This window comes from Pundamilia nyererei, unplaced genomic scaffold, assembly GCF_000239375.1.
Source record: "Pundamilia nyererei isolate P.nyererei 1_Seehausen unplaced genomic scaffold, PunNye1.0 scaffold00071, whole genome shotgun sequence".
Classification (NCBI taxonomy): Eukaryota; Metazoa; Chordata; class Actinopteri; order Cichliformes; family Cichlidae; genus Pundamilia; species Pundamilia nyererei.
Window position 1 is genome coordinate 266,259 of NW_005187472.1, and position 23,515 is coordinate 289,773.

The 23,515-nt window shown below is 43.0% G+C and overlaps 3 protein-coding genes across 7 annotated transcripts in view; 2 read left to right on the plus strand and 1 right to left on the minus strand.

The window, feature by feature from the left end:
• Positions 1 to 1,500: 1,500 nt before the first annotated feature.
• cunh2orf69 (chromosome unknown C2orf69 homolog) lies at positions 1,501 to 4,776 on the minus strand. Its single transcript, XM_005736803.1, has 3 exons — positions 4,189 to 4,776; positions 3,250 to 3,488; positions 1,501 to 2,907 (listed from the first exon to the last, which is right to left on the minus strand). Exons 1-3 carry the CDS (start codon positions 4,456 to 4,458, stop codon positions 2,430 to 2,432), a joined length of 987 nt encoding a protein of 328 aa, XP_005736860.1. The 5' UTR covers positions 4,459 to 4,776; the 3' UTR covers positions 1,501 to 2,429.
• A 434-nt stretch (positions 4,777 to 5,210) lies between these two features.
• ftcdnl1 (formiminotransferase cyclodeaminase N-terminal like 1) lies at positions 5,211 to 10,855 on the plus strand. Its single transcript, XM_005736804.1, has 6 exons — positions 5,211 to 5,299; positions 6,264 to 6,398; positions 6,674 to 6,769; positions 7,051 to 7,206; positions 8,895 to 9,083; positions 9,894 to 10,855. Exons 2-6 carry the CDS (start codon positions 6,284 to 6,286, stop codon positions 10,328 to 10,330), a joined length of 993 nt encoding a protein of 330 aa, XP_005736861.1. The 5' UTR covers positions 5,211 to 5,299; positions 6,264 to 6,283; the 3' UTR covers positions 10,331 to 10,855.
• A 2,396-nt stretch (positions 10,856 to 13,251) lies between these two features.
• The window catches only part of LOC102195024 (nck-associated protein 5), a 100,058-nt gene continuing 89,794 nt past the window's right edge, over positions 13,252 to 23,515 (plus strand). For all 5 annotated transcript variants that reach the window (XM_005736805.1, XM_005736806.1, XM_005736807.1 and 2 more), the window contains exon 1: positions 13,252 to 13,907. The gene's annotated coding sequence lies outside the window, so the exon portion shown is untranslated. The remainder of the gene's footprint in view (positions 13,908 to 23,515) is intronic.

Genomic DNA, 23,515 nt, shown 5'->3' on the forward strand with positions numbered 1-23,515 from the left:
AAACCAATCAGAGCTGAGCTGAATAAATCTCCTTTAAAAGGTCAAATCCACTCCTCAGTTTTTTGGTTTTTAAAAAAAAAAAACAACAACAACAACAACAACAACAACAAACAAACAAAAAAAAACACAGCACAACATACAGCGAGTAGTAAACAATGGAATGCATCTGAAGTTACATTCAGCAGAACGACTCGCAGCCATCAGCAAAGTGCAAAGATGCTATTTAAGCTCATACAGAGATCATACAGATGGATGTACAGTGCATGCTGCCCTGCCAGCTACCAGAAGTCCTACAGGAATAATCCACTTCATTAATTGGACACAGCAAGCAAGTTTACAGATTTTTTTTGTCCTTCTCCCCACCCAGTGTCATAAAAACACATCACATCTGCCACCATGAGATACATTCAGATCCAAAAGTATCTGGACAGGGGGTCCATAGATGGTTTTGGAGATATTAGCTGTAAAGATGTCCACCTTCACCTAGAACTAGATGGCACTCGCCTTCTAGTGTTTGAAACAACCAACAGCAACATCTGTTTCCACTAATTAGACTCATCCAGTTTCTACCAGTTCTTTGGGTCTAAGTCACAGCGAGGATGTGTGACCTAAACGAAGACGCCAAGGCCACACATCCTCGCTGTACCACCCAAGCCAGCAGACATGATCTATCCAAGCAGTCGTGGGCCTCAAAGCTATCCAGGACATCCACTACACCTCAACCAATGCCTTTAAATGTGGCAAAGCAGCTGCTCTACTCAGACACCCCCAAAAGCCCAAAGCCTTCAGAGGAAGCTCATTTCCACCTCTGGTGTCCTGGACACCTTTCAGTCAGCATCCACAGCTTGTGGATGTAGGTGTAGATCATCAGCTCGCTCTTCACAAAAAACAGATCAGTACAGCATCCACAGCACCAAACCCCACAGCCTCTGTTCTGATATTCTATTCATGAAAGCTGTAAACAGAATCAGCGTCAAAGGTCAACCCTGAGGGAGTCTGGCTTATTGATGGAGAAGTGAACCAAGCTCTCGTTGCAGCTGCAGGCTCCAAAGTGCTTTTAACAGCGTGCCTGATATCCCGGAGTCCAGGAACACCCCCTACAGGTCACCCCAGCCAAACCATCCCAAAGTCCACAAAACACATGTAGACTGGTGTGGAGAACTCCCACACACCCTCTCTGAAAGGAGGAGTCACGACCCACCTACTCAAAGATCCAAAAATATGATAGGTGATTTATAGAGTTCCATAATATTTAAAAGAAGACAGACATCTGTACAGCTCACCCCAAAGCAATTCAGGCCAGAAGAGAAGCACCCAACTGTCATCTACAGATTAATCACATGGTGCGATTCAGATTTAATCAAAGCAAAAAACTAAAACTGCCCCGCTGCCCAAATACTAAAGCACCTGAGTGTTCCTTCTTATTATTGCATTTTACTGAAAACAAAAAACAAATCTGTGCAGATGGACTTTTTTTTTCCTCCAGGAAAACATAAAATCTGATATTTTAAAAACATTTACAGTAAAATATGAAAGTTTTTGGTTGTTGTTATAGTTGTACCGTTTAAAAGTTGATTTCCAAACGTGATGACAGAGCTGACCTATGAACCCCATGGTCTTCATCAGCAGAACATCCTGTGCTGATGAAGACCATGTGAAATGTGACGGCTCCAGAATACGTAGTGAACACACCTTGAAGTGACTGTGTGTCAGAATAAAACGTACTGCAGCGATTTAAGAGGAGACGCTGCAGGCACTTTTTTTTTTAAGCAGTCTGCAATTTACACACATAACTCGTTGTGAGATAATTAATCTTAATTAAGATTTTTTTTTTTTTTTTAAAGTCTGGTTTTGGAACTTCAATGGCTTCAAGAAGTGAACAGTTCTGTTAGCCTGCAGTGTCTTATCTTAAAAATATAAATCTAAACTGCTTTTTTGTCCTTTTTCTGACTCGTCATTGATGGAAATCCACCATCAGCATCAAACTGAAGGAATGAACTCAAACATTTTAAGTGTCTGCTTGTTATTTCATTACAGTTAAAACACAATCAGCAGATATTCCTGCTGATGACGTCCACCCGGAGACCGGATTCTCAAACATTCATGTGTCTAAAATGAGCTCAATGCTAGTGCAGGTATAGAAAGAATGTAAGAAGCTTTTCTGCTGCAGCTAAACACGCAAACAAGTTGAGTTAGAGAAACTAACCGGATATTAACCAGCAGCTCGGCAGCAACATAAAGTCTGAGCAAATGGAAAAGCTTTCATTTAGCCTGAAGGACTTTCAGAGGAAGACAGTGGAGAACAGAGGAAAGCTCGTCCCACCTCAGGGTTAGCGCGTTTAACAAACCAGCATCCGACTCATCTGAGCCCTTAAATCTGAAGGTTTGAGGTAAGACCAGCAATAAGACACAAAGATCACATAAAGCGCTCAAAACTCCTGGATGACCCTGAAGTGGTTCTCGATGGAGGGCGGCTCGTCCTTGAAGTGCAGCTTCTTGCTTGGACACGCCCCGAACTCCTCCAGAGTTTTGATGAAGTGTCCGTGCTCGCGGCCCACCCAGGCCCGCATCGGGTCACACACCTCGTAAGGGGTCACGTGGGCATGGATCGACACGCCGCTGCCGGCCAGCTCCTTCAGGACCTGCTTGTCTGTCACCCAGGTCTCACTGCCCCCCGGGTGGCCACCATCCAGCCAGAACATGTCAGAGATGTGCTTGACGAAGGGTGACATCTGCGGATCAGCACGGGCCCCGGGCAGCTCGTACACCATCTGGTTCAGGACCACGCAGCCTTTGCTGAAGCCCACCAGGGTCAAGGAGAAGCCTGAGGGGATGCTGTCAGCGCCGCCCTGTGGTTGGAGCGGGTCTGGCAGGCTGGCTCGCTCCATGCCGTGGCTCAGCAGGGCCCTGTGGTCAGAAACGCTGCTCAGACTCAGAGAAAAGATCCAAAATCATCTCAAAGAATTACAGCAACATTTTCCTGTCCTTCACACCTTTAGACCTGGTCATGTTTTCCAAAAACATAAAATTTGGAAAACTGGGAAAAGACACGGGAAACGCGTTCACCATTAAATTGCCCTTTTCTGTGTCATCATCTGTGAGCTAGATGATTTAGCTTGCAGGTGGCTTTTTAAGCCTCTACACCTTTCTTAATTTATTCTTAACTGATATACAGGCCGGATAAAATGTAGCCAAAGTAATCAAGTTAAATAATATCTCAACAAGACAAAATGAGCTCCAGTGACAAACCTGAGGTGGTGAAACGCTCCAGAGTCAGCAGAGTATGGAGAGTGCTCCGGAGCCCCGAACATGTTGCTCTCCACAAAGTTCTGGTAGCAGCTGAACTTGTGCAGGTACATGCGCGAGGCTCTCACCACCCACACGTGTCTATCAGGGAAACGGCAGCCCAGAGTGAAGGCGACCCTCTCCAGGCTCCAGGAGAGCCACTGGGCACCCTCAGGCTGCAGCGCCATCTCCTCCTGGAAGTTCTGCACAGAGAGAAATGAGAAGTTTTACAACTGCTTTTTGCAACATAGAGGTCCTACATGATCTCAGAACAAGAGCAGCACAGCTGAGTCCTGTCCTTTTTCCTGACCATTTTCAGGGGAATAAAGCCTGAAGCCGCATCAGAAATGTCTCAGTGTAAGAAAAGGCTAAAGTATGCCAAACTACACAAGAACTGGACTGAAAATGATTGGCAACAGGTCTGATGGAGTGATAAGTCCTAATATTTGGTTCAAATCATCATCAGTGTGTACGGAGGAGATCGGGAGAGAGTTGGCACAGTGAGCGTCTATCTGTAAAAGAAAGCGGAGGCTCTGTCATGGTTTAATTTCAGCCAGTGGTGTTGGAATTCTCGGCAAAAGTGAACTGTCAGATTTTGATGCTCCATGAAATACCATGGGGAAAAGGTCTGATTGGCAACAGCTTCATTTTTCAGCATGACAATGATCCAAAACGCACTGCAGAGGCAGTAAAATCATACCTGGACATAATCACACACAATTGAGCACTATCAGCCATGGACTGGCCTCCCCGCATTTTTATTTGGTTTATTGAAAGAAATCATTGACTGATTCCAACATTAAACACACAGGAGGTGTCACAGAGCTGCCTCAGTAATCGTATTCAGTGATTAATTTCGCCATGGCAGCCATGTCCACCTGAGACCTTCTCCATCACTCTCACCTGAATATCCCCGTGAAAAAACACCACGTGCCGGTTGTTGCTCTTTTCCTGCTCCTCCGGGTCAGGCCGCAGGAGCAGCAGGTCGTTCACTCGGTTGGGGAGGTTCCCGGGCACCGCGGGCAGCCTCTGCAGCTTCTGCAGCGGGGTTCCCGACAGTGCATCCCGGCTTGCCGAGGCGTGGAGCCCCCGGAGCTCGGAGGGTGACGTCGTCATCGCTTTGGCCGCAGTTATTAAAGTCAGGTCCAGTACTGCTGCTCGTTCGGCTAGCATGGACTCTAAAATAAGAAAATGAGCTGGCGTTTTTCCTCATCTGCGCATTCGCTCCATGCTGCTGTCAGTTAGCATCACATTATCAGCGGGTAGCGCCAAACCGGGCCACACAGCCTTATTATACGCAAACAATTACAACTACACGGCGTCTACAACCGCTGCCCGCCTCACATTACGACACCTGCGGAATAAACGTCCAAGATTTACTTCACTGTCACAGTTTTAGAGTCTCCTTTTGTCCACAAAGAGGCGCTGTTTAACAAAAACAAACCCACCGAAATAACAAACGACTGCAGTGACAGGAAACGTACGCGCTACTGCGCATGTGTTGAGTTTTCTCGTCGGTAGGAATCGGATGAGTCCCTCCTTTGTATTTCCGTTTTCGTCCGCGCGGTCTAACGACGCCAAGGGAAGAACAAAGCAATCGTATAAAACACCACGTTTGTGGTGAGAAACGTGAACTGTCATCGATGTGAGCCGAGGATATTTATGGATATAAAACATAAATAAAATTGACACTGATTAAACCACTAATTAATTTTTTTTCGAATGTTTTCATAATTTTATGGAATTTGTATTATTTTCCAAAAATAATAAGTAGGTAACAGCATGTCCAGGAAAAAATATTTACACCCCAGACCTTTTTTATTTAAAAAAAAAATACATACGAGGACCGCACATACATAAACACATCTCAAAATGTCTATGGTTGGGATCGGGGTGGAACCATCTTGTGCTGAGACTTCCAAAGTTTAGCTGAACACATAAAATGAACGTGTTTACCTTTCCGTGGATCTTGATGTGGGTGGGTTCCCAGCGGCTGCGCTGAAGCGAGTGCAAAGTGAGTGTTTTCCCGCAGAAATAGTTTATATTGCCCCCTTTTCCTTATAAACGCTGCACATACTTCAAGTGTGCCACTGACATGTTTGGTTCCGCCTGCATAACACAGCAAAATAGTTTACACCAGGCTGGACTTTGTACATGTTCTACAGCTGTGCAAACAGCTGTGCAGACACAATGGGTAAACCATTGCACCGCCACTCGGCTTAATAATTCCTATAAACCGCACTGAATAATTATATGACTGATAATTAACCATTTAAACCAATCAAGGTCATTCTGCACATAAGAAGAGTTCCATTCATCTGCTGGAAGGTAACTTCAGCTTTTAAACACACTGTGCAGCAGCTTATATTTATTGGAGAACTTTTCATAGCCCATGTACGTATTCTGTTGCTGCTTGAGTATCCATGTTACACTTAGAATTGCATTAAAAATCAAAAGTATTATTTCACTGCTTCATTTTTTGATGGGATGAAGATGCAGCTCTATGAACTGTACCATTTATCATCAAACAGTTGAAATAAAAACAGTATTTCCTGAACTTCTCACAGGAATGAGCTCAAAGAAGTGGGTGCAACAGCAAAAACATGGGGAAAATGTCACCTGGCTGGTACTTTGATACATGCTGGGATAATTACAAATTTTAAAATGTAACTAATGCAGCCATTTTTAGCTCGTACCAATTGTACCAGTTGTCAAGCACAGTGGTGGAGGGTTGGCCTGAGTTGACCATGAACTCTTCGGCATACCAAAGTATTGTAGAGTGAAATGTGAAGCCATCTGTCTGACAGATAGAGTTGGTCATCTGAAACTGGTAAATAATGTTAAGGATTTTTAAAATGTTCTCATATATGAACCCTTGGAATTGAAAGAATATGGACTTTCTTTTTCCCATGATTGCGTTTTATTGGTTACACATTCAAATTTTCATCTAATGAGTGGCTGCATTTCTACTTTCCCAGTTCTGCATACCTGATAAAGCATGGCCTCGAGCTCTTTGGGCAGGAGACTGGTGGCGTGTCTCCTCAATGTTTCTGAAGCTCGCAGGAAGGATCTGGTGGAGACGGTGGCCAAAGCAGCGTTGTACAATACTGAAGGTGAGTTCAAGGTACCAGCGGAAAAAAAAGTTTGAATTTCAACACGAGCTAACTGCTGGTAAACTATTTACAGCCTCAGTTTGAAGGGCAAGCCACTACATATACCCAACTCTTAGCTGTAAAATCACTGCCTGTACGCAGTTATGTCATCCATGATGGCGCAAGATGATAATCAGATAACCACCCTACTCTAAGCACTAAATTTGCCCTTTACCTGTAAAATATAACCTGTTATTAGACATTTATTCACATGTATTGTCGTTATTGTGCTTCAGGTGTGAGGCGTGAGGGGACCACGGTGTTAAACATCTTTAATGATTATGACTACAACCGCTCTGTCATCACTATTGTGTCCAGCATCGACTCGATCAGTAAGTCCTCTTTGTATTTGTGCTTCTAACATGTTCCATATTCACTCTCTTGCTCCTGAGAGATGGATGAATGGGTTCAGCTCCAGCTTCCAATCCTTTAATAAGCTTTGTGAGGGATTTAAAGACACATAAAAAAAACCCCAGTAAGAACCTTTTTCTAACAAGGATCACAGAGAAAAAAATCATTTCTACGAATCCTTGTTCGAAACACGACAGCCTTAACAGTGAAAGCAGTCAAAGTTTGCAGCTTTTATTTGGTGGTGTTTTTTAATGTTTTCCAGGGGAGGCGATCCTGTGTGCATGCGAGAAGGCGTGTGGGTTGATTGACATGCAAACTCATACAGGAGTCCATCCATGCATGGGCGCTGTTGACCTCATACCCATCTACCCACTGGGGGAGGAGGTGAGGGCAGAGGACTGTACTAAAGAGGCGCTCGGTATGTGTTTCACAGTGTTCCTGAGAGTTAATGTACCCCTGAAACACTGTACCCTCCTTAAATACCCCGTCATCAAATGAAGTGTTCATTCAAACTAATTATTGTTTGACTAACCTTCTGAGTTTCTCCATTAATTCACCTAAAAATTTAGAATAGAATAGAATAGAATTCAACTTTATTGTCATTGCACATGCACAGGTACAGGGCAACGAAATGCAGTATTTCCACTACTACTCATACTTTTAGCTAATAATTCCTGTGTTTATTAACCCTTTAATATTCAACTGCTAACCCTACTTTCATTCATAGTTTTTGTTTTGCTATTTCAATTAATCAATACTTTTATCGTATGTTTTTAATTGCTAGTAAGCTTGTAGTTTCATAGTTTATTTATCTGTTTAGCTAACATCATTTAATTATGTTTTAGCTAATAATTTCAACTTTTAGCTAGATATCCTTTAGCTAAGTATTTAAAACTTTTCATTTATAATTTTTACCCATTTAAAATATTTGTCTGTCATGTTAAGCTAACAATTTTATTTGTTAGTATACATTTTAAGATGACATTTTCAACTGCTAGCCCTTTAACCTAATTATTATTTAGCTATTTCAAAAGTTAATAGTTGGATATTTCCCCCCTTCGTTATAATTTTAAAAAGCAATTCTAATTATTTACTAACAGCACATTTTTGGCTAATGATTTTAACTGCTAGCCTTGCTTTTTTAGCTAGTGGTTTAGCTAAAAAAAGGTTTCCATACTGTTAGCCAGGTGAGTTATTTCAACAGTTATGCATTATATTTGTTTAAAATTTGAATTTGTTTATTATATGAAAACTTCTCAAAGGTTTAGTTGTTATTTTATAAATTCAAGCCTTCTCCCTTTCTTTCCAGTCATTATTTAACTATTTATTTATCTACCTATTTAAATCATTTATATATTTGAGTTACCCTGTTGCTACCGCTGCTAACTTTTCCAGTAAAATATTTTAAGATCTACTTGTTATTGCATTTTTTTTTTAGATTAGTTGAACACAACTTCCCACATAACCCTAAAATCCTATCTAACATGTACCCCTGGTTGGGAATCACAGCTATATTTTAAATCCTCACTGGCTGTCAGTGCTCGTAATTTATTTTTAGTTCTTTAGACAAATATCACATGTGACTTAAAATAAATTCTCAATGTGTGTTCACAGACATATTCAGCAGGGTGTGTGTAGTTTTTATTATTCCTCAGTACATTTTCGGTCATGAGCTCATCCACTGTGTCTCTACAAGCATGTCTCACCTGCATGTAGCTGATAATGTGACGTCTTTTCTATTTTCTTAGGCTGTTGATTACTTTCACAGTTTACCAGCTGACTTCGCAGCCATGTGTCTATCTGATAATGAGCAATAACTCAACACTTTGCCCTCATGCCTGCAGACTGCACTCTGTATGCTAATCTGTGTGGTGTGATTGAAAAATGGTAATTGGCCAACCCACTAACAAGCACTGTATTCATGCATGCATGTAATAAGCAGCCCATGTGTCCGTATTTTCCATCCGTCTGAATTACATTCCCGCGGGTGTGTTTTGGTCCGTCACGGTCTTTGCACCTTTGCGTTTCTGAATTTGTGTGCACGTGATGACCTGCACTCCGTATGCCAGTCAGCTGAAATGTGTCTGTGCTCTTGCTTGGGCTCAGCTGTGGCTCAGGGACTTACAGAGAGGGTCCAGGGCACCAGTGCCTTCCTGTTTGGCTGGGCAGACTTCCCCTTACAGCGAGGGCTGGCGCACAGGAGGAAGGAGATGGGCTGGTTCAAGAAGACGCCAGACCTGCGGGCGATCAGGGCCGACGTGGGGCCGCAGCCACAGAAACGATTCGGCCTCACAGGTGAGCCAGAGGTAGCAGGTAATGAAGGTTAGAGTGTCTCTTTGGTGTGATTACACAACACAGGTGACTTTATCTTTGTTTGTTTGTTAGTCTGACCACAGGCTGTCTCCCTTCTCTATTCTGACCTTTGAAAGGAAAAATCTGAAAAGTTCTCACAGCTAAAAAAAATAACATTGACGTGTTACCAGATTAAAAAAAAGTCAGGCCACTGAGCCTGTTAGCACATTCTGAATCTAACTAAAAGGTGTTAAGCATCAGATTCACACAGCCGAGGTATCCTGTTGTTGCCTTTGCAACATTTAGTCTCTATTATAAGCACTGCTGGATTTGTAAAGAAAAAAAATAATTTACTGGAGGCAAACAAGACAGGAGATCGAGGATTCATAGTGTTCCGGAGAACATCTGGTGAACTACATGTACCAAAGAAGTCGTCACTATCCAAGAAAAATGACTGTCAACCAGTTGCCCTCACTTCACATCTGATGCAGAGCTGGAGAGACTAGTCCTGGCTCACCTCACACCACCTGATAGACATGTAGCCTGTAAGACTGGGCAGTGCTCTGTCTGACACGGGGGACTGTGCTGTGTCCATTCCTCTTCAGCTTTCAGTACAGCTTCTGCCACTCTGACCATTTTTTAGGGCTGAGGACTGCAGAGCACTAGTAGAACAATCTGTTTCTGAATGTGAATAAGACTTCAGAAGGAAGAGGATTGCTATGCAACTTTTGTCTCACTAGTAAAAATCTGCAAAAAATGTTGTTATTGATTTAAAGAAGCTCCTTTAGTTCCGATTTGTCTGATCTCCTGCAGGTGTCGGGGCAGGTCCCTACGTCATGAACTGCAATGTCACAATTGACACCCAGGACGTCTCTTTGGGGCGCAGCATCGCCAAAGCCATCAGGGAGTCGACGCCGGGAGGCCTGCCTGGAGTGCAGGTGCTGGCCCTACCACACGGGGGCGCTGTGGAAATCGCTTGTAATGTGGAAAGCGTGAAGGGGACCCCGCCAGATCACCTCACCGCAGGTGAACCCTGGCCGTCTTTCAGCATCGGCGGCGAGTCGTACTGTCACGCTCCGGCTTCCCTCATCACGGCGAGGGTCGCCGAGCTGGCAGGGAGACAGGGGGTCAGCATGAAGGGCACGGCCTTGGTGGGGTTCACCCCCCGTGATTGCAGGGGCCTAGCAGAGTATGCTCTGTCTCAGGGGATTGCCGAGTTCTGGAAAGAGCAGCGCAGGATCCGCATGTGAAAACAAAAACTAAAGTCGATAATTTGTGATAGATTCTGCCTCCGTTACCATGGAAACTGACTGTTATTGAGCCCTCAGGTACCACCGGTGCTGCTTTATGTTCTACCGCTGCACAAATACAGTTTATAGCATCAATAGTTTTTCTATTTGAAGTAATGTTTGAGTCAGGAGGTCTTCACTTTCAGGGTTCTCAGATTTAGATTTATGAACCTCTGTGTTTCCCCAGAGCAGGACGAACCCCTGATATAGCAATATATCATATTCCTCTCCCTGTGATATGTCATCAATACACTAAACTTTATTAATAAAACATGAGGCATTCTGGTGCATCATCTCCTCCCAGTTTGACCTACAGAGTCACTATTTTGTGACTCCTCGCTGTGGTGCCTGTTAAATAAATGAGCAAAAAAGTCAGTCAGAAGAACTGAAAAAACAGATAAACTCACCGAGGGAAACTGAAACATTGAGTGATGACTGATCAGTTTGTGTGATTACCTTTAGACTAAAAACATCACATTTAATAAAAAGTTTAACAGTTGATGCTTTTCTTAGGTATTTTTTTCACAAGTTCACATAGAGTGCAGTGGAGTTGGAATGACGGATGGGGTCAAAGGTGAGGGTGCTCTGAGTTCCTTGTTTGCAGAGATGATGGACAGGTCGACGGGTAAGGTCAGGCATTAGCGTCTGTGAACTGTGACGTTGGTAGACGACAGACAAAGTTATAGAGACAAGGCTGAGAAGGTTTGGACAAAGGATGCTGAGGATGGAGCTGCCAGGCAGGAGAAGAAGACGCAAACCTCAGAGAAGATTCATGGATGTAGTGAAGGAGGGCATGTGGATGGTTGGTGGATCAGAGGAGTATGATAGGAATACTGCAGTGACCCCTAAAAGGGAGTCACCAAAAGAAGAAGAAGACATACAGTTATGTAACTCCATAAGTAGATTTTAAATCAACCAAACAGCATGTGATTGAAGTGCAGAATGTCAACTTTAATTCAACGAGTTTGACAGGAGTGTTGAACCGTTTATGAGTTACTGCCACTTTTATACTTTTGGTGGGTTGTTTTTTTTTCAAGAGTCTGTGTAGAATAACACACCTGACCTCTGAATGCCTTCCTGCTTTGGGAGTATTTACTTCAAAGTCTCTGAACTTGCCAAAGAGTGAAAACGGTGACATTTTGAGCGTGTCGCTCTCCAGAGTGAAATTGGAGACAGCGCTCTCCACATGCATATGTGTCATATCCTGTTTGGAGCAAATAGGACGCTTGTGTTTACTGATGAGTCTCTGCTGATGAGTCTTTTCCCATCATTTTTTCTGCCATGCGTGACTCTGTGGGAGAGTCGCCATCTGTGTGAGAAACGGCTATTTTTGTCCCGCGCCCGTTTAAAGCATACCGAGTTTTCTGTCCTTTCGTTAAATTTTCAGAGCTCCTGCTGCACGGGATTAACCCTTTAATGACAAATCTGGCCAGAGGACAGGTCAAGAATTAACTGGGGCGAAATGATTCCTGTCATTTTTACATAATGCACTGAATAGCTGCAGAGTAATAGAGTGAAGGGGGTATGGGTTTGGTTCATTATGTTATATTAATCTGGGCTATATGGAGGTAAAAAGCCTCAGAAGTGTTTAATTTTATGCCATATGGAAGGGAAATCTAAGAGCCCGTAACAATCTAATCTACATCCATAGTGGGCGCTAAGCTGTTAAGCTTTACACCCAAACGGTGGAGGGGTGATTCACTGAGTCTTGCACGGAGAGGGACGAGCTTTGGCATCAGGGCTTGAGTTTACTATGCTTTCGTTATGTTGTGTAATTTTGCAGGTTTTCTGCATTCAATGTGATGTAAGGTTGCAGCGAGAGGCTGAAGACTTGCAGTTTTTGTATCCCTGTGTGTTTGGATTAGCTTTCTTGCTGTGTGAACGGTCACCCATTTGTATGTCATCCAGCTGAGGCTCTTAGTCACACAGGCATCGCAGCCGTGCAGCTTCGTTTCATCTCTCTCTCTCTTCTGCATTTAGACACACATGCATTTACTCTATGGGATGCCACACACACACACACACACACTCGGATACACTCTGCCTGACAGACTTGGGAGCATCAAGGCCTTATCTAGGTCACAGCATAAGCCCAGAGGTATCCTGTTCTCCACACACACGCACACACACAGACGTATGAACGCACGTTTTTAAATTTGCAGTCAGAGTGACGTGTCTGGAACATTGAATCTATTTTGACTCATTCCTCCTCGGTTAACAGGGAAAGGATTTTTTATTTGGATTTAATATTTGTGCACCCCCTTCTTCTCCCTCCCACATTAACCTCGTTTTGTGACTCAGTCAAGCGGCTCTCATGATTGTCACAAGGCCATCATTTCCTTGATTAAGCACTCTTCCGTCTGCAGATCCCGGAATCAGAGATGCTTTGCCACCGAAGCCTGAACGAAATGTGTAATCTGCTCGAAATAAAGGCAAATTTCTCTTTGCTTGCTGCTGCAGAGGCACCATAGGATGCCTTTGATTTGACTTAGCCTGACAGTGTATCATCCGAGATGCAACCGGGTGTCACAGCACAGAAATAGAGCTTATTTCTCCGCTTCAGTCTTCTATAAATATTCCAAAGCTCTCTTTTCTCCTCCCCCCTCCCTCTTTCCACTGTTTGTCCATTTTTATTCTGCCTCCCACATCTTCCCTTTCCCCTCTGCTCCTCTTCTATAACGTGGAGTACTGTGGCTCACTCATCCCTCCTCTCATTTCATTCCTGCAGAGCTGTCCTTCCACAGATTTCCTTCAGCCTCATGGTTAATCTCATCTAAGCAAGTGTTTGCTTCAAATATAGGAACGTTTACAAAGACGGGAAAAAAAAAAGAGGCCAGGCTCTGATTTTTATCTTTAAACAGTTAGCGCAGGGTGCCGTCCTCCCTAACCTATCAGTGGGAGAAGTAAGAGTGCCACCTATGAAGTCATTAGTCCCCCAACCCCCATCCTGAACACATGTTCAACATCCTCTGGGCACAGGCTGAGCGGAGCGCTGAGACACAGCTGAGAATTAGAGAGGAAGAGCGGGAGAGAGAGAGAGGAAGAGGGCGCAGTGAAGTGGAAATATGGGTGAGCATTAGAGAAAGACAGAAATAGAGCGATAAAGCAGTGAATTAGGCAGAGGCAGGGAGAGGAGGAGGAGGAGGAGGAAGAGGAGGAGGCAGTCTTTCACTGATGCTTGATGCAGTTAGATTCTCATACAGCAGCAGAGAGCCGTCGTCGAGCGTGGATGAGAGAACCTCATGGATTTGCTCCCGTCTGAGTCTCGGTGGAATTCATTGCATCCGAAGCAGCTGCAGACGGAGGAGGAGGAGGATGCTGCGACTGCGGCTGGATGTTAGGATCCATGCGGGCCTGTGATGTCTGCGTCCTTCTTCAGGATGACTCTGACCGAGATCGTGGAATCGCGGCACTGCTCCTCCTCGGGTGGTCTGCCGATGTGAGGCAGACCAGGGATGCTCTGGACCTCGGCGGTCGCCGCTCAGCCTGCTGCCTCTGCTGACATCTGTCTCCGTGGATACGCACAGCAGCTGGAAGGGTGAGGACGCACAGCACTGACCTGCGCGCTGAAATGTCATGCTCATTGGTTTTCTGTGTGTGTCTGTGTGTGAGTGTGTGTTTAAATACCAGGCTTCCTGCAGATTCTTAAAAATTAACAAGGTTTTGAATTCATTAATCTGAAAATGAGGCCTTATAGGTTTCAGGATGTCTCACACCAGGCTCTAAAGTCCTAAAATTAAAAAGATGTTAATCGTATAGTGCAATTTTAAAATCTCTAAAATACGCATGTTTTAAATAATGAGAACATTGAATCAGGATATTTGATCAGAAATAAATAAACTGTAGAAGAGTGGAGAACATTTAATATGATTTCCAGGCCCCCTGAGCCTCCATATGGGTGTATTACTCAAAAAGAAGCTGCATAAGTATTTAAAGCTCAAGAATATGAAAAAAAGGTTGCTAAGACTTTATATCCAAAACATCTTTGTACTGTGTTGAAGAGATACCTACTGAAGGTGAACTAGGGTCAGGCTGTACTTTTATGCCATGCAAATTAGCACCACTAGATGGTGTAGTGAGTCAACCAGACAAATCATTATTTTTGTTTCACAATTTACTCTTGAGGAAATTTGGGCAGAGTTAAAAGGAAATATTAAACGTTTAAAAAAGCGGCAGCAGATCAGAAATATCTTTGCACTAGATGTTAACTGCTGCCCCCTGCTGGTGAAAGTTTTCAGGTAATGAGAAAAAGTACCTTTCAAAAGTACCTCTGATAAGTACTTTTTGTAAGGTACTTTTGTGAAAGGAAGCATGTTGACCCTTTACCTAGAAGTCCCTGTTTAAGCACAGATACATTAATACCAAATTATACTTAAAGTACCAAAAGTAAAAGTACCCTACATACATGAATATGGTAAATGGTAAACGGCCTGTATTTGTATAGCGCTTTTCTAGTCCCTAAGGACCCCAAAGCGCTTTACACAACCTGTCATCCACCCATTCACACACACATTCACACACTGGTGATGGCAAGCTACATTGTAGCCACAGCCACCCTGGGGCGCACTGACAGAGGCGATATATATAAGAAAGATTGGTCCATATGTTGTTGAAGCAGTAAGTCTGTTACCTTGCTTGACAGAAGAAGAATGTATAATTATTTCCCACCACTGAATAAACAAATTTGTGTTTCATTCTTCTGTAAATTAAACCCACTTTTAAAAATCCAGTTAATATTTTTAAAACCACAGTCTGGGTGTTTTTCCTTTTTGTGGAGGTTAAAAACTCTTTTACGCAGAGGCAAATACACAACATAATCAGATTTTCATTCATGTGAATATCGCTTTAATGTTGCATCTGGAGATGATTTTACTTACTGTTTATACTGCTGGGTAACTTTATCTAAAAATAATACAGCATCATATATTTTTAAGCCTGCTAAATAAAAATGAACTAAAGCTTTACAATAAATGCATCAATACTTGATTGTTCCACCGCTGGTCCTAACAAAGCTCTCATTGTAAGACTGACTGGCTCGCTCTAGTCCAATAGGATTGGTTGTCAGGCTCTGGTCACGCACCAATCAAAATATCCAAAATGCAGGTTACTGAAAGCAGCAGCACTTTCTGCTAGCAAGCAGAGAGATGGAGTTTAAGTCCAGTGACGTCTGGCCTTTCTGCATGACCAAGTATCGCTGGGTAAGATACTGAACCCTGAGTTGCCTCCAGTGCATTGGTTGGAGTGTGTGAGGTTAGGTTAAATGAGCTTAGGCATAGAATGTGTGTGTATGAATGGGTGAATGATGCTTGCAGTACAAAAGCTCCATCTATATTACATTTGTATTAATGTGCAGCTGTGTTTATGACTGAGTGCCATCTCAGGGAACGTATGATTGATGCACATGACAGTGACACACATCATCACTGTAAGTCTAATGCGTCCTTTCAGTGCGGCGCTTTAAGCTGACCTTATTTCTTACTTGTTTCTTGTGCTGACTATAAGAGACTGTAAGAACTTAACACCAGATTATGGTGTTCCCGGAGATTATTTAACATGGTTACTTAACAGACTTTGGATTAATTAAAAAACAGGTATGTCTCTTTAATTAAGTGAATTTCCATTAACTTTAATTATAAAATCAATGAAATATCTTAATAAGAAGTGATGTCAGCCTGCCACGGCCTGCTGGGGAGTGAATCTGGACTTTTATGGAGGGACAAAAGTGAAGGAGAATGTGTGAAACCAGACAAAACGGTGTTTGTTGATGGACTAGAAGCCAGAATTGTGAGCGAAAATGACAGTTTGATGAACTGCGCCTCCCTCCATCAGCTCCATTACAACATAGGACTTGAAATTAAACATAAATGGCCTCGTTCTCTGTGATATGAGATGTGGAGGATGAAGAAAAACCTAGCAGAGCTTTCTTTACTTGTCGCATCTAAACGCACCAAAAACACCCAACAACCTGAAGGAAATGATGTAATTTTCTCTGGTTGTGTCAGCTGTGACGTGGCATTAAAAACAGTGTTAGAAATTTTAAGTGTTTAAGCTGTTTTTAACCCTGAATACATCACAAAACATCACCTGCAGTGCTGTGCAAAAGTCTTGAGCCACCCCTCATTTCTTGATATGTTGTTGATATAGCTGCAGTGATTTATTCAGATACATGCCAACACACATGAAAATACAGGATTTAAGGTGAAAACAGCGTTCTTGCCAATTCTAATGACTTTGAATGTCAATATTTAGTATGATCACCTTTATTCTTCAGCACACCCTGAACTCTCTGAGGCAGCCTTCTTATAATTTCATGAAATAATCTTCAGGAATAGTTCTCCAGACTTCTTGAAGGACATTCAAAGCTCTTCTTTGAATGGGGAGGCCAATCCATGACTGATAGCATTCCACTGTATGCTTCTTTATCCCAGTATGATTTTACTGCACTGGCAGTCAGTTTGGAATCATTGTCATTCTGAAAAATGAAGCTGATGCCAATCAAATGCTTTCCAGATGGAAATGTATGGTGGATCAAAATCTGATGGTGCCTTCTTGCATTCGTTTTCACTGATATTGACAAGATGTCCAACAGAGCCTCCCCCTTAAGAATGGCTTCTTGGCAGCCACTGAGACCATTTCTGACGAGGCTTCAAGCCAATGTCTAAAAAAAAGAATTGGAAGACCTTCAGAAAGTCTGGAGATCTGCTGCTCTAAACCAATTAAAAACAAAAACGGTGCAGAGTCTGGCTTCTTGGTAGCAAAATATAAAGAAATAATGGGTGGCTCAAGACTTTCACAGTACAGCAGCTCCAGTTTCATGGCTGTGATGACGAGTATGCATGATCTGTGCAGAATAGCTGCATGTATAATGTATGGCCTGGGAAGTGTCATGGAGAGCAACAAGTCAGTGTGCTTCCCCCAAAGTGCCAAGAAAAGTGGGCTAGGATGGCACAGGCGGAGGAGACCCGGATTAATAATTTACTCGAGTCCTTTTTTAAAAGCACTTGGCTTCATTCTGCTTGAATGAAGAAGAAATCCTATTTGTTTTTCTTCCTGGAAAAGATTTTGATTTTATGATTTTACTCAGATGAGATCGCACTGATCCCAGGGAGCCTCTCCTCCTCCTCAGCGGAGCTCAAATCAGTTCATTCATGTTTAGTGAAAAAGACACACATCAAGTCACATATCAGCTCATCAGAAATTCTAAAAGAAATTAGCAGTGGGTGTCACTTGATCAGAGGTCAGATGATGGTGAGCGTAGGAGGCTGATTTCAGTTAATGTGATGTTTTCTGTCTACAGTACTGGCACGAATCTAGAGAAGCAAAGAAGTTTGTTTTATTTTGCGCTCTGTCTTTATTCATCATGTATTTATTTATAACATTAACATGTATTCATCACAGTGGGTTGTCAGGCTCTTGATAAGAAGCTCCCCGGGTATGTATTACTCATAACCTTATCAGCATTTTGCAGTCACAGACACAGACGTGTCAGTGAGTCAACTTATAAGTTTAGAATTCATAAATCATACAACTTCTTTAAAGGAGCTGTCATCAGACAAAGATTTTTCTCTTTATTTGGGCTCTTGGTGCAGAGGCGGACAGGAAGTGAATACGTGGGTGAGAAAGGCCATGACGTGCAACAAAATTCCCCCCACCCGGGGGTTGAACCAAGGACACCGCTACTGAGATGTCATGAGACGTCAATTTTTTAATAATTAGGCTTACAACAAGTCCCCCGCTCATGTTCATGTCTGAACAAGAAACACAAAATGTCCTTTTACTCCTGACCACCTGATTGGTTGGGCAGTTTTTACACCCCAGGCATCATCGGGAGCAGCAGAAAAACTGAAAAAATGAATAACTTGTCTACAACTTGTCTTTTGTGTTTGCAAAGCCGTCCCGTGGCCTGGATGCTTTGGTCAGCCAGTCATCAACAAGGATAATGCCCCTGTTAAACATAATGTCACCAGCTGTAACTGTATCATCTCGCTCAAAATACTCACTCAGTATATAAAGTATTCTTCCACTGTAGAGGATGTGTATTTTTCCTTTTCTCGGCTCTGTCTGTACACATTTAGACTCACTTGGATCACCTCCAAGTCCAACATCAACAGCTCAGTTCCCTTGTGATGGCACAGCAGTGCAGACTCAAGTATAGATACAAACAACATTAGCCACTATGGCGTACACGCCCCCAGGATAAAAAGCAGGACAAAAACATGGCTGTAGCTTTCAGGTCTGAAAAGTGAAACAGTCTGTGTGCAGTTCATTCACCAATAATCTGATGTAAAGATGGTCGACACCAGTCAATCCAATCCAAATCTGGGCCACATTGTCAGGTGTGCAAGTCCACATTTACTTCCTGTAGTTACATCCAAAACTGGTCTGCACACATTGAGCGATATAAGAGTTTCGTGGTCGTCTGGACTGTAACAGCAGCGTTTTCAGTGGCCATTTAAGCTCACTGCTGTGGCTTCTTCCTGCAGGAAGAGTTAAGCAGGAAGGACTTCAAAAAGAGAGCTAATGTGACAGCTGCAAGTTACAATAAATTGAGAAAAGTAAACAATTAGGTCTTGTCCCTCACGGCGATAAAAAATTACCACACAGACCGAACTGTCACACTGATGCAATTACTTCACTGATAAGACAGTCAGTTTGATAAGTAAGACACTTGTAATCTCACCACATTTACATTCACTTATCTCCTCAGCTCACACTCATTTAAAGACATATCAAAGCTTGTTACGTGTATATTTAATGGATTTATTTAAGATACATATTTTAAAAAAATAGAGTCCAGCAAGCTGCATTATTTGAGTCACGGCAGCGGCATGGCTGACCTCATTTCAATGTACAAGAAAACCTTTAAACAGTGTATGTAGAGTAGCTCCAGGGCAAAGATTCAACCATTGTCTGCTGCTGCATCTCTTCCACGGCTGCCACATAGAAGCAGATACTCTAAAACATCTGATTGGGGGAGTGTATGAGTGCCCCCTACAGCCACATAAAAGGGGTCAGCGGTAGCCTAAAGGTTAAAGAAAAGGAAGGTTTTATTGGTTCTATCGGTGCTCTGTATTATAAGGCTTCAGATCGAGAGTAGCCTCTACTTTTTAAGATATCAAGAATAAAATGAGTCGGTGAGATCAAAGATTATTTTTGCCTAAATTCAAGATAGAAACTCACAGCTGCTACTGGCCAGATCCCAAACCAAAGTTGTGCTGCTGGTTAAAAACATCCAAATTTAAAGCAAAAATAAAGATCTTTAACTGCAGCATGGAGAACTTGAAGATATTTAGCTCAGGCCTGATTGGCTAGAGGTGAACCTAATGAGGGCGGGGCAGACAAACACATGAAGGGTTAGCGTAGACGACTTGACGTCACTCCAGTGTTTTGGGGAGAATATTTAGATGAGATGGCGGCGTGCTGTAATCAGCTGATACCTGATCATTAGTGCCAGGGAAGAAGAAGATGCCAGAATTTTAATCACCAAAAATGAAGCATCGACTTGTTCTTAGTACATTTAACCACACATGCAGGCAACTGGGTGGATACAAGTAAACCCCAGACTGGTTCTGGGATGAGACCCCCGATACAAACTCAGTCCTGAGGTCCAGTTCAGGGACTCCAGTTATCTGAGGTGAAGCCTGATAGCTAGAAGCTACAGCTGCATGTGTAGCCATCCACCTGTCAGTCAAAGTAGTCAATTCCTGCAAAAGCATTATTTACAAAATATCAGCTTTTTTCCAGCAGTCATTAACAGAAAATTTTGATTGATTTTGAGAAAAAGAAGTTGGGTATCCTGCCAGCAATTGAAAGAATTTCGGTTTCTTTGGCTTCAACTCTTAGACTTAACCAGCTCAAACATTTCTCTACACATTTGCTTAAAATATGCTAATTCCATGTACAGTGTTAGCTTCCCCACCGAGCAGCACATACGGTTTTCACTTTCTTTGACAAACAGCGCTTGAGTTAAAACACCTGCTGGTAAAACACTCCCCAGTTTCATCCATTTCAGCAGACGGCAGGGAGACCGTAGCTACAGCTAGCTCTCAGTCTACAGTCAGTCATCATCTCCCCGCCACCAAAAACCATTTCACACTCTCTGAGCAGGCCGGAGGAATGATGAGCTGGGAAAGGGTGGAATGAGTATTTTAAAGTGGAGCTGAGCACACCTGAGTCACGTCCATTCATTTTTCTTCAGCGTTCCCACTCAGAGAGGATAGCACAGCTGCAGTGATGCTGAAAGCCTGCAGGGCCCCTCGTCGATAGGATTCCCGAGGCAATTCAACAACTCCGGTTTAACGTTTGGTTATTTAAACCACAAAGTCTACAAACCCAAGGTGATGGGAATTTGCACGTATCACGTGTCTTTGTTTTAATTGATGGTATCTGAAAGCACCATTGAGGTGTCCTTTAAGTGTGCTGTGAGTCACCTCCTGCCATGATTAGCTTTCCCAGTATTTTACCTTCGTTCACTGATGTATTGGTTGATTTATTTTGCCCAGCAGTGTTAGGTTTTTGGTATTTTACGACAATGGAAAAAAAGCACATCTCTGATCTGTACAGTAGCACTAACTGTGTGAGCACAGTGTGGATGACTGATTGTTGTTTATGGGAAACAGTTGAGTCTTCATTGCATTGTGCTGAATCACTTCCTGGCCTGGTCATGTAAAAAATAAAATGGTCTGTATTTGTATAGCGCTTTACTTGGTCCTAAAGACCCCAAAGCGCTTTACCACACACACACACACACACACACACACACACACACACACGATGGCAAGCTACAGTGTAGCTACAGCCGCCCTGGGGTGCACTGACAGAGGCGTGTAAACTAAAAAAACAAAAGAATACCCAGACACTGAATGAGCGGGTGGATTTTAACCTATTTCCACAGCAGGAGGATGCTGGCAGTGAGAATGAAAGTCCAAAAATCAAAAAATAGGTGGTGGGAATACACGGTGAGGCAGACAGCAAGACGAGCGATCAAAAGGAGAGCAGGCAGAGGTCGTTCACACCAAGATAAGTGCAGAATGATCCACAGGACAAAGAAGCTGAGAGGATTTAAATGAACGAGTGATTGAGGGAGAGGAAGCAGGTGTGGAGGACAGCACAGGTGAGCCTGATCAGGCCGGGATGGACGATTACCAAACAGAGGAAGTAAAACCGATAACGCAAAATAAAACAGGAGAATCCAGAACCACGATAGGCGTTTGTCATTTGCTGCCTACGCTTCTGAGTCACCACGAAACCAGAAGCTACGCAGATTTTGGTGTAATATGATGAAAAACCAGTGATGAAGGAAACGCAGCCAAAATAAAACTGAAACTTATGATAATGACTGAAAGGTTTTTCTCAGAGAGTTTTCCATCTATTTTCTATGTCACAATAAAACTGCAGCTCAAAGCAAGGCGTCCAGTCGATGTATGCTCACTAAACGATTGATTATTAGACCAAAAAACATCTGAAATAACAGCTAACACTGGGGATTAGGACTAAAGGAGAATATGAAGACTAAACGTTAGCTTCTCTTTGTGCTCAGTGCATTTCCTTAGCAGGGCTATACATTGGTAAAGCAGTGTGCACTGTCACCTGACAGCAAGAGCATCCTGGGTTTGAATCCGGCCGGCTGAGGCCTTTCAGTGTGGACTCTGACATCCAGAAACATGCATATCGGGTTAAGTGCTGAATGTGAACTGAACTGATTGAACTGTCCAGGGTGTACTCCGCCTGTCACCCTGCAGCCCTGTGACCCTGAATTGGATGAAGGCTTAAAAAAATCGATGGATGGGAAGATTGAATAAAATAAAAACCTCTTAGCTTTACGTCCCGGTCCCACACAAGTTTGTGCTGATCACCATACACACAGGCTGTGAGGCGAGATGTATAGATCCCCCTCTCCCTGGCCTCCACCTCCAGCCGTGTCCCTGCAGACCTCTGGTGTTTGAACATAAACATACTGTGGGCTCATTATCTGATTTTTGCTGTAACAACTGATGACTGTGGCATTTTTGTTGGCTTAAAGCCTCACTTTTGATCAGTGCAGTGTGGGTCCTGGAAGGGAGTAAATGAAAAACATGCAGTGAAGCTACGTGGAATATGATTTTTGTAGAGACGCTGACCTTTAGTTAACCAAAAATTAGTGTATAAATCATGGGAGTGTGGCGTGAAGTGTTTTTTGGAGTGCAGACCAGATTAGTGAAGCTTTAGATAACTTTAGGAATTTAATTATTTTATTTGTACAACATTTTCTGGAACTGCAGCCAAACTGTTGTCTAGAGAAGAAGAAATAAGCCATGAGCTTTGGTGGAAGATAAATTCCAGTAAATCTGCATTGGTATCGTGTTTAAGCTTCAGTGTAATTACACTGTTCGACAGAGCGAAGCTGAGAAAGAGCTGAATCATTCCCCGAATTTAAAAACCAGTTAAAATGATGAAGAATCTGTAATAAATAGCTCTGCATCAAAGACTGAAGACTGACTGTTTGCTGCAGAGTCAAATTGGAGACCGGGGGACGACAGAATGGTTACAGCACTTCTTCAGCATCAAGGACGCATAAAAAAATAGCTTAGTGCTAAAAATATCTCATCCAAGGACTATTTATGGGATGAAAGCAGAGAGGGATGCATAAAATTTCCATGTTTACCAGATAAATTACAGTCCTATACTGCCGTGAAGGAGACGGAGCCGTGAAAGGTTCAGCGAATAAGTAATATAGCATCACCTGTTTATGTTTTTTTTAGCTTCACGCACATTCGATTTCTCAGATGAATGAAACTGATCTTCCAGTTTGCTTTCTGTCAGTATATAAAAATAATGCTGTTTAATGCACAAAGGCGTAAAAGGTCTGAGTTGCCAGCCTACACTTCCAGTCACTTCATTTGCTCGCAGTCACCGGACTGGCTCGCAGCTCTATCAGCAGGATGTGATTTTAGGGGAGAAGTATGCCTTCATTCAGTACCCAGGGGGCACTTTGAGCGAGCGCCTGTCCTAATTCATTCCTACATCAATGCCAGAGGCTGAACCGCTGCCTTGATTATACCAATTTACCCTCCCACCCGCCCAAAAGGAAGACATGTAATTACCCTATTTACACTGGAGAGCTTTCCTCTCCGAGAGCGGCCAAAGTAAACACACGCGAGCTTTGTT